Source organism: Hippocampus comes, unplaced genomic scaffold (genome assembly GCF_001891065.2).
Source record: "Hippocampus comes isolate QL1 unplaced genomic scaffold, H_comes_QL1_v1.1 scaffold92, whole genome shotgun sequence".
NCBI lineage: Eukaryota > Metazoa > Chordata > Actinopteri > Syngnathiformes > Syngnathidae > Hippocampus > Hippocampus comes.
Window position 1 is genome coordinate 1,287,625 of NW_017805379.1, and position 16,735 is coordinate 1,304,359.

A 16,735-nucleotide genomic window follows, 5' to 3' on the forward strand; every position below is an offset into this window, starting at 1 on the left:
ATTTTGCTTTATTGAAACATTTGCAGGTTTCCGCTTCTGAAGTTGGATGCATTACAACTCTTAACGTCGAATATTTTATTTTTTTTTCCATACATGAATGAAAAAAAGAGAGCGCAAGTTACCGAATGTAACTCAGGACAAATGTTTTTTGTGTCACATGGTACAAAATGCCACCAGGCGCTCTCAAGGGTTAATCTGGAGCAAAGAGTGGGTCCCGCCGAAAATATTCAACAATCAACATTTTGCTTTATTGAAACATTTGCAGGTTAAATGCTCTTCAACATTTTTCTTTCAATTTTTAAAACCCCAATGACTCCAAATGTTTCACGCTGCCGTCTAACAGGTTAAAACACGATTGGAAGTGCAAACAATCACATAAAAACAGCAAAGCGTTCCTTGCGAACCAACGGTCGTAAAAATTAGGCTTTCTCATACGTGCGCACGGCCTCGACGCCGTCAAACGTCAAAGTCTGCGGAAAAAAAACAACAACAATAAAGACGGGAACATATTATTGATCAGCATTGTCATACTGTGGTGCCTCGACTTACGAGTGACCCAACTTGTGAGTTTTTTAAGATGCGAGCCATTTTAAATCAATGAACACGAGCGGTCGCAACACATGCTTAAACACATGGGATTATATTCTTCACCCTCCGCAATAAACAACTACTGTTAACTGTTGCGTAGTTGCGACAGACTTCTGTTTTATCATCAAATTTACATGTTGCGAGTTTATGTATTAACCGCCACCTGGTGGCCAAAGCATGCACACCATATACAAAGTCATACAGCTCAAAGTGTTTCGTTCTTCGCTACCTTTTTAATTACGTTATGAATGATTTTTTTTTTTCTTTAAGTACAAAAATTTCTCATCCAATGTTTTTTTTTTTTTAAAAAAAACACATTTGACAAAAATGTTGATGTTTTTTGGGGGGCACTGGAACGGATTAATGGTATTTCCATTCATCTCAGAGGGGGAAGATGATTTGAGAGACAACCATTTTGAGTTAAGAGCGTGGTGTGGTCACAGAATAAATGAAACTCACAAGTCAAGGCAAGGCAGTATTTATGACGTCATCTCACCATCACCATCTTCCCATCCTTGATCTCTCGGACAAACGTGGTCTCTTTGCCGTCCCATTTTTGCACTTGCACAAATTTGCCGTTTTCCACGGTGAAGGTGGACTGAAACAAAAATGCAAATGAGTGCTCGTCAAAATGATCGATCTATTATAATTTTGCATTGAGGCGTTGACATTACTTTGACTTTTCGGTCGTCCGGCGTCGTTTCATCAAACTCCTCTCCCAGTTTGGCACTGAGTTTGGTGTTGCGGAAGGTGCTCAGAGTCTCCACCACCACTTTGTCCCCATCCTTGCTGATCACCACTGTGGGTTTGGTCGCAATGCCCACTTTTCTTGTGATAGCATCCACTCCTAGTGTGATTTATTTTAGGGTTTTTTTTGGAACAACAAAATGATAATATAAATAAGTAAAACTGTAGACATATTCAAAATCGTTGTGCGTCGAGGGTAAAAGTTGACGAATTTATCAATATTTTCAAATGGCATAAATAGCGCTATGGAGCATTGGTTTAAAATGAAAAAAAAAACGTTGGCGTCAAGCCTAAACTTTCAGTTTCAAAATTAGGTCCACTTAATTTTTCACTAATTTCTGCTATTAGTCAGTCGCCGCGTGTGTTTGTGTGTGTGTATTATTAGTACACGTTAATGACCGAACTAAAGTCTTGAACATTGTATCTGAACATTGCTTGCTCTCTTTGCCGATGCAATGTTCAAGGCTGAACAAACATGCCGTCTTTGTTTGTTTGTTTGTTTTCTGGAAAGTCATGCTTTTGGAGATGCAACAACTCCGCCCGACGGCAGCAGCCTTGACACACTTTAGAATAAACTACTCACCGAGCGCCTTCATGTAATCCTCAAATTTCTCGCTGTGCACCAGTTTCCACTTCGCGCAGAAAGCATCTACCATTTTTGCAGCTTTTCAGTCAAAATGGAGACGACGCATGAACGGGTCACACCACTTAAATCTCTGGCTTCTGTGTTGTCCGTGCCGGTGCAGATTGCTCCAGGCAATAAATAATTCAGATGAAAGGCGGGCTCTTGAGATGAAGCTAGAAATCCAATTGGACGCCCAATAGCGAGATGTCGTCTCTGATTGGTCCAAATAGAGAAAAGTCCGTGAATGGCAGATACATGTGGATGGGGCTCGTAGGGTGACCGCCACTTTAAGTAGTTGTCTTTTATAGTTGTGTTATATATATAACCCAAATTAAACCACATTTAAATACGTACAGTTATAGAGCAAGAGCAATGGATAACTTCTAAATATTGTGCGGTGCCACAGTATGCCATCCACTGCGAGTGACAGTTACTGCTAAAATTGCTCATAACATCAATAATGAAAGTCTATTACTGTATGTTCTTAATACACAAACTCAAAACATGTAAATCTCAGAGAAACACACACTTATTTGGGCTTTTTATATGTCAGAGCAATCCAGTTGCGGTTCAGATGCGATTAGACACAAAGAACAAGCAATGATCCGATGATTCATAAATACATGTTGCAGCCTGCAGGCTTAGGTTTTTTTTTGTTGCGTCTGACACAGTACGATTCTGGTCGAGCGAACTTGGCCAGGCGTGTCGGCTGAAGTCCCTTGCCGTGGTATTGTTGTGCATTCAGGGTACCTTATCAAGTTTTTGGTGAACAGTAGTGTGCAATTATTGCTAAAAGATAGACCTGTGTGCCGGTACTTAAAATTACATCGGATGAATTAGGTTTTAAGGCCTATAAATTATATTTTTTAAACCGCTGAGCCATGTCAGGGCTGGAATGAACCGGCCGTTGTGTAGTCATCGTCAATTTCCCAATGTTCCGGGAACCCCCACACATACGAGCTGTGTCCAAATTCGTAAAACGTGTCTTCCCGAAAGACCCCTCGCAGGCTGGGTCCTTCAAACGCTCCTCATCATGTGGCTTCTGTGGCGAATTTGGGACAAGCCTCGCGACTCGCATTTGGTTGTCTTCGGTACCGCCGCTAGATGGCAGCAATGTGCTCGACTGGTAAAAGAGACGAGGTGTTGAAGTGTGGAAGAAGAGTGGCTACGTATGCAGCCTATGAAAGCGTGCTTGGAAGCGGCCTTCATTTAGGGGCCTTCTCCATGGAAACGAAGGCCAAATTTGTCGGCCAGATTCAAAGGACGCGTTCATTTGGAAACTGGCGTGTGGTCAAGGAAGTTAGACGTGGCCTTCTCATTGGACCTTTGGAGGGCGCAGACAACCACTGGTAAAAGTAGTGAACTACAAAAAAAAAAAAAAAGTGTGATACCCTTTTATTTGAGATGTGGATAACACATTTTACAGTAAAATCTGAGTAAAATACTCCAAAAATAAAATGTACTGATCATTTTATGATCAGGCATAAGAAAAGAAATTCCGTGCAAATTCTTGGCACTGCTCATGGCGAGATTATTACAGTATGCAACAAAAAACAAAACAAAAAAAACACCTTTCTTGTCCAAAAATGTTAGATTAATTAAGCAACAAAACAAAACAAACACCTTTCTTGTCCAAAAATGTTAGATTAATTACAAGTTCATATAGCGCATGCAAGAATATTCCGAGATCAATACATAAATGTTTACTTTTGCAGATCACCACAAAATGGTTGTCCCCCCACAAAAAATATTGGTGCCCCTGCTAATACTTTTTCAGCTCTTTTAAACCATTCATTAAATGACAATTGCTTTTCCCCCCAAATACTTAAAAAGCCAACAAATGTATTATTAAAGGTCCCATGCTACCAAAATAATTTTTTCCACTGTGTAATTTTGGTAAAAATGCGAGTGACACGGTTTAAAATTCAACACATATGCAGTTTGTCATTTGCACGGAGAAGCGGGCTGATTCGAATGAATTCTGCGCTGTTGTGACAAGAGGATCGTGACTCAATATTCAAGTGCATGCCCACTTTAGTGTTGCTCCACACTCACGCAACTCAGGAAAAAAATCTCCAACGGCAAGCATTGCACCAGTTTCTTGTGCAAAGCTAAAACTATGCATCAGCTGCCAATCTCTGAGGAGTTAAGAAATAAACGGCATCATTTTTGGTGATCACGAGTTCGCTGTGCGTCACCATGGATGTGGAAAAATGTCCTTAGTGAGGGATCTGGCCTTCACCCTGCCGTGGCTATGGCAGCGTGCACCGTGGCTGGCCACAGTTGCACCGACGGCACACTGAATTCCATTTTTCCATAACAAATTAAGTAGAACAAAGATCCAATCAGAGAAAAGTTCATTTACATATTAATAAGAAAAAAAGACCATAAAAAAATTACCATAATTTCTGACCAATAAAAATAGCTAAAGTAACGGCATCCTGCTCATTTTCAATCCAAGTTATTTTACAAATCTGAGAAAAGGATATTGAAAAACCATTTCATAAAAATTGTTGCATGGGACCTTTAATATTTCAGGGCTTGTTGGTGGTTTGATGAGATTAAAAAAAGATGGGGGGGAGGGCAGCCGAGGTAGACAGCAAGGCAAAGAAGAGTGAGGTAGGGAGGGTAAACGGCACTGATGCTCGTCAATGTACAGTAAAGGCCTCTTCTCCCCTCTCTCTGCCTTTTAGAGCATTACATCATCTGTCGTCGTCATCATCATCATCATCATCATCCTCATCCTGGATTAAACAATAAACAGTGTTATTGAGTCTTAAGTGGCTGCTCACTGAACCCTGACCTTTCCGGTTATGATTAGAGGATTGTCCTGAATGCAACATGGCACCTTACGTCGTGCGTGTGTGGACTACGACGACGCATCCACTGTGTGCTAGTGGCAATGGCTACTAAAGACACCGACATTGATGGACAGCGGCACCTCTGGCCTCTTGGTCGCCTTTGTTTGTGATCCAGCGCAGTTTGAGCCTCCAGCCCGCTCTCTAAAAAAAAAAAAAAAAAAAATTAATACAAGTCCAAAATTCCATCAGACTCCATTGAACATGGCGAAAACGTGCGGGACAACAGCGAATCGGTCCAGCTTTTCCATCTAGTTTTGGCTTGCGAGTTAAAAGTAACCATAAATATGAAAATGCGAGCAGAGTTTGCAGCGCCTGCCCACGTAAGCAATAGCGTCTTAGCCGCTAATAAATCAATTGCACATTTGCAAGTAGCGATGATGCGAAGGCCGTATGTAGGATCATAACTTCAAAATGGTTGTTTACATTTTGAGGCGGATTCATAATTCCCGAGGGCTCCATTTTGAGTACTAGTTGACTGTGTTACATTGTTCTGCATCTGTTGAACTGCCGAATAAAAATGTTTGAAATGACTGGGAAAAAGAAATATTCATAAAATTTTGAATTGCTCTCTAATGACCTTTGTTGTCAATAACAATGACTTAAAACTAGCAATTTAACAGCGATATAAAGTTCATTTTTACAGGTATTTTTTTTGATTGCATTTTTCAAAAACAGGCAAAAAAAAAAAAAAAATGGATTGATTCAAGCAGTTAAAAATAAAAATGCTACCCTATGCTTTGTTGCTCCGCCTGCTCTCCGAGCCCCTGCTGGCTTTGTTCATTCTCCCGAGTGTAGAAGTCCTTGTCGTCAATTAAAAGATTCTGCAAACAGGAAACATCAAATATAAAAATTCAAAAACAGTCAATGTATTTTTTTTCCCAAATTGTGTTTCTTTTGATTAGTTTTTTTTACCCTGACACCTATCACATCACCATCTTTGAGATGAAATGGTGCTCCTAATAGTGAACCTGTCTTTTTCTTCTTTTTCTTCCTAGACAGCTGGCTGCTCTGTAACAAAAATACAAAAAAATAAATTGAGTACAGTGGTCCTCCAGCTGTTGTTGGGGAGTTGGGACCAAGCTGACCCGCATATAGTGAATATCCGCATATAATTGATGCTCATTATAAATGCAATTAAAAAACATCTTGAGGTGGGGAATAATTATTTTCCATGACAAGTGGGAGTTGCCACAACAACCGCCTACAAAAAAATGTAAAATAAATAAAGCTGCAAATACATTTTTAAGTGTTTATTTCTTACTTAATTTATAATAAATAATTTTGCTGCTGTAAATTGCGAATTTCTCCATTGTGAGACAAATAAAGGTTTTCTTATCTTAAGTGAATGCGGGTGACAAAAACCGTAATCCCTCCCCCACCACAGGTCTTACATTCCATGTTGTGGCTGGCTTGACTTGCTTTAGTGACAATGAGAACAAAAACGGTTAACTGAGGCAGAAAAATAAATCCTTGAGCATTTTTTTAGGTCACTGAATTAAATCGAGAACTTGTTTGACCTCTACCGTGGTGAGGCCAAAGCCCAGCCTATTTTGAAAGTATTTCACTGGTGCCATCTAGTGGACTCATTGCCAAAATACAATGTGAGTTGAGCTTCAAATAGTGCTTTGCCGCCACCTTGTGGAATCTATTGGCAATTACAAACCTTTTTAGAGTGGCTTTCAATGACGCATGAATTTTCACATCGGAGGTTCGGTCCTGATGCCCCTGCGCAAAGCGGGGCAACTCTAATTCCTTGACGTCTCACCCAGCTGCCGATTTCCTCCCACGTGTGTTTGTGTGGCTGCTGCTTGGCCAAAAGAAGAGAGTCAGCAGGCAGGCCGTAGCTCTCGGCCACGAAGGCGCGCAGGCCGACAGCCGACGAGTCGCACGATGCGTTCCAGATCAGCTCCTCCGCCGGGTGGTAGCAGCTCTGTCCCGGGACGCCCATCTTAATATTCAGCACTATTTCCTTGGGGCTTCATCAAACCAAGAACATCTATGTTAGTTAAATTATGCAACGACATATTCAACTCAAATATGCATGGCCTCGGTGGATTCTTCTTCATGCACCATGACAGTTGTTTAACAGTTATTTGACTTGAGTAGCTTGTACAAATTTTGCAATTTAAAAAAAAAAAAAAAAAAAAAAAAAAAAAAGGTAATTTTAAATGTATTACTGTTATCACTACGAGGCTTGGGCAGATGACGGATTTGATGGGTTTTTTTAACTCAAAGGGCAACATAAACACCAAAGCAAAAATCAGGAAGGAAAAAAAAAGGAAATGTATTTTACCTGAGAGCCTCCTCTTTTAACAGCCGTTGCACACAAATATTTGTGCCGCTGGTTATCTTTAGCTTCCTGGAGACAGAGCATCAAGTGACATTACCTTGACAGAATCATGTATAGTCCAATGGAATCGAATTGCTGCCAAAGGGGCATCAACCAGATGATTGAGCGAAGACTGTGAATACATAATACATAATTAACTTTTTTTTTTAACACACATTTGAAATAATGCGCGACATTTTGGAATCTGCCTGTAAGATAAAATGAAGGGGGAAAAAAAAAAAAAGAAGCGTTGTGAATACTTTCGGGTGGGTAAAAATCAGGTGTGTGTCTTTGCCTGAGTGTGATTTGGTTTCCTCTGAGGACGCGAGCCAGTTTGCGTCCTTCCATCTCCCACACACGCAGGAAAGTGGCGGGCACGCACGCATTCTGAAAAGCTGGAAGCGTCAACACCTAGTACAGTACACAAATAGAGACACAAATGGTTTCAAAATCATATTAATGTGAGCGTGACTCGATCGCAGACTCCCAGAGTAACCTGAGTCTTGAGGTCGGCCAGGGTGACTTCCGCTGATATCTCCACCTTGCCGACACTGATCAGATCGGACGGGTGAGAATTAGTTTGATCTGCGGCGTGGTCCTCCGCCATCTGCTCCTCGGCGTGGCCGTTTTCTGTGTGGTTCACATCTGTTGCTATGGAAACGGCAACCCGATAGAGCCATACGGAGAGCTCGAGAAACCCCTGATTGGAAAAAAAAAAATGACTAAAGATGACGATACAAAGGGGGGACGAACCTGCAGGCATTATAAATACGACAAGATGAAATTACTTTTGGAGGAAGTCGTCCCTCTGAGATGACGAGTGTCTCTCCGTTGTTTATCTTCATCTCTGCCAGAGACGCATCCTGAGGAGTGTCACAAACACAAACAGTTTTCCCAGGAAACCTTCCACACATCAAGTTACTCAATTTGATGCAATTATTTGTCTCCCCCAAATTCTACATACAAAACTCTATTATGAACAATTTCAACATTTACAAACCTGACAGTAGATAACGGTACATCACACCATCATAACATTAAAAGCTAATACTCTAATGCAAGGACACTAAAGAGGCACGTTACTTTTAAAAAGCCTGGCAAGTCATGTTTCCTGAGATCAGGATTTCGATCTGAAAATGATAAATCGCTCCAGCTACGATGACGACAATTCAAGTGTAAAACTAACAAGAACACAGTTCTTTGAACACCCACCTCGTCGTTCAGTGCCTCTCCCACCTCCTCGCACCAGTCGAGCCGCCTCAAGTGCCAATAGGTGCCTGCAAAAATTGAAACCTTTGCGATCAGAAAATCTAAATTTGATGGTTAACGAAACAACGGGAGGGAGAATACAGTTTACCATCAATTCCGGCAGCGTTCAGCACCGTCTGCAGACACTGCGAGTTAAAAAAAAAAAAAAAGAAGTTACGTTCAAATCCTTTTTGCAAGGACAAGTTAAAAAGGAGGTTTCACAGTCGTACTTTCAAGTATTGTTGTATCTTGACTTAGAACTCAACTGAACATTTTTTTTTTGTAATAAACTCCCATTTATATGCTTTGATATGATACTGCCCCCAAGTGGCCAAAGCGCATACAGCATAAGACTGATGATGCAAAAACTGTCGCATTCCTTATTACTGTACGTTTTTACCTCTTTGACGGTGCAGGTCTTTTCTATGTTCATATCCATGTCCATCTCCTCAATTCCAGAAGGTGGCGGTGAACCCACAGAGAAGTGCAGAAAAAGCTGCAATGCACACAAAGAGAAACGCCATCTATCAATCACTAGTTGATGCTTATTTTTAGAAGGTTGGAGGGTTCTCCACCTGCGCTAATAGAGTTGACATCAAAAAAAAAAAAAATCTAACAAACAAACAGACCTGCGAAGGCTCAGGGGCACGACCCACGCAAAGCATCACGGTAGTCATGAGGCGCACGCCGGCGTCCCGCACACACAGGTCCTCGCTGACTGTTCACATAACCAGAGGGGAGGCGTCACAACTCGTGCCAATGTTCAAATGGTAGGAAATGACAAGGCAGTCACAGCTTTTAAGAATTTAATGAGGGCTGACAATGACAGAGCGCAAGTGGTTATTTTCTAAATGGAGGGGGGATGGGGGGAGTTCCCAGCCCGCGTGCAGCCATGAAACAACACTCATCAAACAGACTACCTGGAGGAAGGAGTTTCCCAGTAATGTCCATCTGTCTCAGGCAGTATTCTGCACCTGGTGAGGAGAGGAATGGAAACTTACCAGCACAGACTGACTAAGTCCAAATGAAGAGTCACTGCACGTCCTTATTTAAACTCCCTTAAAAAGTGCGGGTGGAAGCTGGCCGACCCGAAAGGCCAAATACTCTTCATAAGTGGTTCTCAAACTTTTGACAACAAATACCACCTCGAAAATGACTTATGACTTTACTACCGCGTAGACCTGTGGTGAACTACGGCCCCCAAAATTCACGTTACGTTGCAGGAACGAAACTCCGACGCAAACCGAGGATTGCGGCATTTATAAAAGTTGAACGTCTTGCCTGGGAGTTGCAGCTCCTTGAGGGCCCTCTGTTTCACCTCACCCAAGAGCTGTGGACAGGCACGCACACACGCACGCACGCACGCACACAATGTTAAGTGCTTGATTTGAAGTGGTCAAAAGGAAGAGAAAGCAAAGAAAATGGCTGACCATATCTCCTGCGGCGGGAACTTTGACTCTCCGGCTGTCCTCTTCGTCGCCTCCTCCAAGGCGGCCACCCTGCGGTTGAAACTCCACTTGGAGCCAGCGACAATCAGCCGGCGTCATCACGGTGACGACGTCTCCATTTACGGTGAACATGCTGAGCAAAACAGACCCAAAAGAGCTTTGGCTACATATATGACAAATGATGACGTTCCGTTTTTTTGCAACCTCTAAAATGTCTTGAAACCGTTGTGAATAATAATTTGGATCAGTGATTTTTTTTTTGTTTGTTTGTTTATTTGTTTCCTGAGAAAATTACACACACACACACACACACACACACACACACACACACACGATTTACCTGTCATCAAAAGACTGTGGTTCTAGCACCAGCATGGCGTCTCCATCTTTAAGCGACAGCTCCTTGAGGGTCCGGAACATGTCGTCGGGCGAAAAGACCCGCCACCCGCTGGCGCCTCCGCCCTCGCCTGCCCCGCACTCTCCTCCTCCTTTGGCGCCAGTCTGTTCCTGGCACAGCAGACTGCCGGCGGGCTGGCCTAGGGCCTCCCGCACTTCGCCGAGGGTGGCGCCGCCGGCGAACGCCCTCGCCTCCTTTTTGAGACCCCCGCCGTCCATGTCGTCGCCGGTCTCGTTGATCGCCGCAGCTTCTGGTTCGTCGTGCGCCTCCAGGGAGGGTCGGACGACGGTGAGCAGCAGTGGCTCCCACTCGACTCCGGTTAGGACACCTGCACCACATACCTGCAAAGATGACAGTTATTTTAACTTGTCAAAATGTTTTTCTTAAATGAATACATCAATAAAATATGAATGAATTTGAATGTTATGTCATTGCAAATTTACCCAATGAGGCAAAAAATTTTCTTCTTAATTTAAATTGGCAATTTATTAGTTAAATTGTTGTAATTGTGTACAACGACTGTACGGTATTTCATTGCACAATTAATTTCAAGACCCAGTGGCCGTTTGCACTGCAAGCGCTTTGAGGAGCAATGAATCGAACAGCCAGCAGGGGGAAGCAGTGCACCGTTTCAGACGAAAAATGCACAGTTTGCCGCGTGTGTGTGTGTGTGTGTAATAATAATAATAATAATAATAATAATAATAATAATCACAGAACCTAATATTCTGTGGCTCTTGAAAAATCCTTCAAAATGCTCGAAAATATTTCATAGCCTATTTGTCTCATGCCGCGGCGCACTGAAAAGAGGAATGAAAAATGCAATCATCTCCATTGATATATACACACAATGATCTCCATTGATACACACGCAGACATTGAATAATTAGTTGAGGCCTTTTGTCCTCTGTGGCTAACCAGAACAGGTGCGCCCGAACAGTCTCTCAGATTAATTAAAGTGTTAAGTCCAAACAAGCCCGGCGCAGTATAAAAGATAATCTTGTGTTGTGACATCGCTCAAAATTGTTCCTGGTAGCTGTGAGACTTAATAGCTTCGTCCAGTCAGCATTATTTATTGCCGTTTCTCTACATTTCTCCATAAGACAAGTTTCTTTTTTTTTTTTTTCATTTCATTTTGGACTAATTTCTCACCTCTCGTCCGTTCCAAACAAACAGGTCAGGGGTGGTATCGATGCCTGCGCTGCACAGCAAGACACTGTCATCTGTAACACGTGAAACATCCCCAAGTTAAGAGACGCATGCTCGATTGTAACACTGCGGAGGTGTTCCGTTCGTACCTGTGAGAGTGTTGTAGAGGTGGAGTCCCGCCGGAAGCATCTTGGCCAAGGTCAAGACCATGTCGCCCTCCCACTGTTCTTGTTGCTAATGATAACGATAAAGACGGCGTTTGTTTTCTGCCCGCCGGTCATCAATTCAAATGTCGTTTGAGAATCAGCACCTCATAAATAGCTAATCGCAGGTCTCCGACGGTCTTTCTGCGATCAAAAACAAGCGCAGTGCTGCTGGCATTGGACTCGCTGTCGATTGGCTGCAGCGCTCCGTTTCTCAGCCGGTAGGAAGACGCCAAGTGGATACGGACCTCCATGTGGTTATGACTGGCCTCATATTCCTCCCTGTGATTGGGAACAATGTTGACTTCGATCACATCGGTGAAGTCTTGTGGTTTGCAGCTATAACAGGACTTTTTTTTTTTTTAAATCTGCCATCTTATGACTTTATAGGGGTTGTAAAAAATGAGCTTCGGTACCGCATCTGCTGCAGCTTCATGTTCTCGTCCTGAGCCATCTGGAGGAGTGGATGGGGAACTTTATAGCGAGGGTTGCTGAGAGCTGCAAAGCAAGAGAGTCATTCGTTTCTTTGGTCGTTTTGTCGGGTTGTTTTCGTGTTTGTTTACCGTCAGTGGGCCGCTGCAGCTGACTCTTCCTGTAGAACAGCATGTAGGCGCTCTCTTTGCCCTGAAATTGCTTCTCGATGTCCGACGCTCGGATAGACGTCACGGTGGAGTCATTCAAGTCAAACCAGTGGCTAGCCTGTAGACATAGGAGAGGAATTTCATCACTTAATATCCACCAGGAGGGTCATTTTATTCCTTTCATTATTGTTCAATTGGACCTCTTGGTGGCCCTCCAGTTCTGCAACAGTGCCACCTTCTTGGTCTGCAGCGGTGGGGTTGTCAGCAGGACAAGGGGGCTCGCTCACGGGGCTGAGTGTTTCTGCCTTCAGCCCTACTTGGGTACCGTTGCTCACCAACACGAAAACATCATTGTGTGACTGCAGGAACTGTTTGATCGTAGAAGGAATCAGGAACAGGTCAGATTGACTGGACAAAGATACAATCATTCTTGCAAAAGAAAGAATTCTGAAAACTAGAATGACCCCCCCCCCCCAAGGCAGGACACGCTTATATCGTCAGCCACTTAAAATAATGACCGTCAATTTTTTTTTTTTTTTGTGGCTCGGTTATGAGAAATAAAGCGAACTGCAGAAAGGAAAAAAATGTTAAGAAGCAAAACTGGGTTTAAGTAATGTCACTGTCTTCTGCTTTTTAAATAAGTGAAGGAATTAGAAATAGGGGGAAAAAAAACTAACAACACTGATGCTTCCTTGAAGCCCATATCCTGCAAGCCAAGTTGTGTGAGTAATCTTGCCAACAAAGCTTCTGCCTCACACTTCCCACATTTTGTAAGTGATAATTTAAAACACACCCACCTTGCCAATGGGACCATAGTCTCTCTTAAAGGCTTTGCTCCAGGAGGAACCGACCTTCTCCATGACTTTCTGACCCAATTGGTCCAACCGGATGCTCTTGGATGGCTCCTAGAAAATAAGTCAAGAAATCACCACCGCTAACACCGACAAGAAAAAATGTGTTTTTGGTTGTTGTTGCTATACCTGCTCAATAATAGCAGTGAGGACGCACAAAGGGTCATTTTCATCCAGTTTGGTCTCGCACACGTCCTTCACTTCCCGCTTTGCCTTTGGAGGAGTCTTTTTTTTGTCGCTGTCCTCCTCCTGACAAAAGACACAGAGGTTCATTCAGGTATCCAATCCTGCTTTTTGTAGTTTTTTTTTTTTTCTCCTCACCGCCGGCTCCCAGCAACCGAGGCACTCGATATCCTTGATGTGAACGTGGTAATGGCCGCCGTAGCAGCCGCCCTTGTGGATAATCACGGAGAACAGCTCGTAGGAGTAGTCGGCATCTTCTCCGTCGGTCTGGAATGACACAAAAGGGCCGTGTTATGCTGTTGATTTGGGTTTGACATGCAACATTATCGAAAGAGCTTGAAAAAGACAAAAAGGTGAGTTTCTGGAGTTAATTTAATGGAGCATTTTCACTATTTCCGGCAGGATTTAGTCACAAATAGCAAAGGTTCATGGTTACAGTGTGGGTACCAAGCCTTGCTGCAGACAGCAAAAATCTGCCCAACCCAAAAAGTTAATTGCCTAGAGGTGCCACAACATGGCGACAAAACACTTTATCCATTTGACAGGACTATGCCTGACGAAATGCGGCGTCACTCCTCGCGACAACAGATTTGGCAACAATATTTTCATATTAGACATGGCTTTGGACAAAGCACTAAACCTGTGAAAGGAGAGGCGGGGCGGGGTTTAGCGTTTGGGGTTTGTACCTGTTCACAAAATGGCCGCAGGTTGATGGTGAGGGGGAAGCTGTAGCGGCCTGTCTCCTTGTAGCGCTCAAACTTATTACAGTCAAAGCTGAACCTCAGTAAGGACATGGTCATGAACGGGGGGAGCTTCTTCAACTTGGCAGACTGAGGACAGGAACAACCATTAAAAAGAAGAAAAAGAAAACCATACTTGTTTTACCTGGACAGTAAAGTCGTTTTTACCTTGGCAGCAGTGACCAGCCGGTCACATGTTGCACAGCTGTACAGATTATTGCCTTCGAACAACTCCTCCTCCACAAACATGCTACACAAAGCCTCCTCGAGGCCGGACACGCCGCAGACGCACGCCGTCAGATCCAGGAAGTCCTCCTGGTGTAGAGGGCGCCAACACATTCATTAGCTTCCGTCGAAAGGAATCAGTTTTGCAAACACACCATGTCAGTGAGCGTTGAGGACCTGTCGCTGGCTAACGTTGCCGCATTCCTTGCAGACGATGCTGTTGACGATGGTGCCGTGGTATAAGCGGCGGATGAGCGTGCTGCCAGAGGTGCCCACAAGGGATTTTTCCAGAGCACTAAACAAAATCCGGTTCAGTTCCTGAACGTCGTGCTGGTTTGTTCTCTGTAGATTTCACAGTACAAAGACAACATTTAAGAATTCAAGAGGCGCTACGTCTAATCGGTGTCACATTCCACCCTTTCGAAGCTGTTAAAGAGCCTCTATGCATCTGTATGTTGTCATTGTCAAACTGACATTTCTAATGTTGCATTGTCAACAACAAGCATGTCATAACAGAGCCTTAAACTGTAAAGGTGGTCTTCCACGACACTCCCCCCCACCCACGGTAAAGCTTACCTGGGTTACAAAGTATTGACGCAACCAACGCAGCTGGAGTGCCTCTGGACAAAATGGAATTGCTCCACCCAACGGGCCTGACCTCTTTGCGGCATCCAGTGTGGCTTGCTCAGCACGGCGAGCGCCAGTGATTGATTTATGATGGTAGATCAGAAAAGTGAGCTGAGCCTCGTTAAGTCTCTCTACGTGTTTTGTGTATGAACACTGACCCATTTCAGAGCCCCTACCAATCTGTATATCCAACTGATATTGGAAGCATGAATTCAAGTAGCCCAAATAAAGTTTTTATAACTTGTTCTCTTTAAAAAAGCAACAAAAAAAGAGAGTGATGTTTTCCCCAAGAAAAGGTCCTAAAATAACCAAAATGAAGTTTGGAGGGAAAAAAAATCATTTTCTTGTTTGGATTAAAAACACCTCTAGGTGCCTGAATAATTTTAAAAATGCAAAATAAGGTGAATTGGATAATATGGTCCACATAAAGTCTCAAATTCGAGAGAAAAAAAAAAGACCCGATAGTTTCAGAATTGAGTCATATTGCTGGAGAAAATAATTCGATATTACAAGAATAATGTATTGTTATGTAAAGCATCTTAAAATTGGCAGAATAAAGCATTTTTCTTGTCTTAACAATTACAGAATTAAATACTAGTTTTCTCCATTTTTTTTATATTGCCAGAATAACGTTGCCGATTTGGAGAAAAATAAGTCTGAATATTGCTAGAATAGTGTTGATTCATTGAAGTAGTTGATTGTGAGCCTTTTTAAGTCCCTCACTCTGTATCTTGTCAATGAGCACACACCTCATTGCTGTTCCAGCCAAAGCTGTCAGTGAGGTCGGCCGTGGAGGCGCTCTGTTGGTCCACCAGCAAAAGACGAGCGAAGAGTCTCTGGAGCTCCAGGGGGATGACACGGACCTGTGGGAATAACCCTTGTAACATGACACCTCACGGGGGGAGAGACTAGGGCGCTGTTGTACTTTCCAGAACTTACTTTGGCCCCTGGTTTGTCTTTATCTTCAAGACATCCTAATTCATCAGTCCCCAACGCGAACAGCTCCTCTGCGGACACGAAAAACAAATTAACAAGACAACAAGATCTTTGTGCTCACACCTGCAGCCTCACCTCTGAACTCGGGGGTGAACAGGAGGGTCTGGAGCAGGGAGTTGAGGTAACACGTCCCTCCCTGGTTCCTAATGCCACACAGCTTGCTTCTTCCTCGGGGAGCCGGAGGCTCGTCTCCCGCCTTGGCAAATCTGGTCCCCCCAGAGGTCGAGAAGACAGAGAAGCCCGCTTCACCCTCGTTGCCATCCTCCTCAAAGAGATTCCCAAACATGACGTTTCGTTCGCTTTTATGTTGCTTCGAAAACGCGCCACGCTGCCTCTCGCTATCTCATCTTGGTCTTGCCCAGTTCTCGGTTGACAATTGCCGGACTCACGCGGAAGTAAGACGACTTGACGGGGATGAACATAGCGACCGGCCGGGATGTGTGAAAGCGTCCAAAAATTCAAACTAACAAGTTCGGCTCACCTGGCCCGTCAGCTCAGCTAAAAGGAAACAAAAAGTCCGTCTGTCAGTAACGGACGGCGTCGAGTAAAAAACGGAGCAAGAGTGCCGAAATAGGAACAGTGTGCAAGTGTTTATTTATTCGACTGTGTTTATGCCGTCCTTCTTTTCGAATATAGATCTTAAAGCGGCCAATGTAAATACAAATGCCGTCGGCGGACAGTGGGCAGCCATCTTGTTTCTCGCCAGGAACGTGCCGCGAGGCATTGTGGGTCTTGTAGTTTCATACCCGGCAAGACTCAACCACCCCATGGCCTGTTTGCATGACACAATGACGTCATATCCGTTACCTGCAATTACGTTTTACACTTTTCCGGTTTTGTTTAATTCTACTGTTTTTCTATTTTTGACATGACTCGCACCAGAGATCCACCAAGTCGAGGAGGACTTACAACAATAATAAGACAGTGTATATATATA

The 16,735-nt window shown here is 43.5% G+C and overlaps 2 protein-coding genes across 3 annotated transcripts; both read right to left on the bottom strand.

The window, feature by feature from the left end:
• Positions 1–226: 226 nt before the first annotated feature.
• LOC109517210 (fatty acid-binding protein, brain-like) lies at positions 227–2,085 on the bottom strand. Its single transcript, XM_019872236.1, has 4 exons — positions 1,919–2,085; positions 1,263–1,435; positions 1,085–1,186; positions 227–470 (listed from the first exon to the last, which is right to left on the bottom strand). Exons 1-4 carry the CDS (start codon positions 1,989–1,991, stop codon positions 420–422), a joined length of 399 nt encoding a protein of 132 aa, XP_019727795.1. The 5' UTR covers positions 1,992–2,085; the 3' UTR covers positions 227–419.
• Positions 2,086–3,338: 1,253 nt separating this feature from the next.
• Positions 3,339–16,607, bottom strand: usp40 (ubiquitin specific peptidase 40). 2 transcript variants are annotated; one of them, XM_019872351.1, is made up of 33 exons: positions 15,874–16,607; positions 15,742–15,809; positions 15,552–15,665; positions 14,353–14,517; positions 14,119–14,265; positions 13,897–14,040; positions 13,349–13,477; positions 13,157–13,276; positions 12,974–13,081; positions 12,377–12,544; positions 12,159–12,294; positions 12,012–12,093; positions 11,703–11,877; positions 11,542–11,626; positions 11,396–11,466; positions 10,187–10,584; positions 9,829–9,979; positions 9,680–9,728; positions 9,319–9,372; positions 9,028–9,116; positions 8,799–8,894; positions 8,508–8,544; positions 8,363–8,427; positions 7,939–8,013; positions 7,647–7,850; positions 7,446–7,561; positions 7,115–7,180; positions 6,587–6,797; positions 5,734–5,829; positions 5,551–5,642; positions 4,814–4,962; positions 3,582–4,698; positions 3,339–3,531 (listed from the first exon to the last, which is right to left on the bottom strand). In XM_019872351.1, the coding sequence occupies exons 1-31, from the start codon at positions 16,082–16,084 to the stop codon at positions 4,854–4,856; spliced, it is 3,831 nt and encodes a 1,276-aa protein (XP_019727910.1). In that variant the 5' UTR covers positions 16,085–16,607; the 3' UTR covers positions 3,339–3,531; positions 3,582–4,698; positions 4,814–4,853. The 2 variants fall into 2 exon arrangements, with proteins under 2 accessions (XP_019727910.1, XP_019727909.1); XM_019872350.1 differs by having other exon boundaries at positions 3,582–4,962; positions 15,874–16,606.
• Positions 16,608–16,735: the final 128 nt, after the last annotated feature.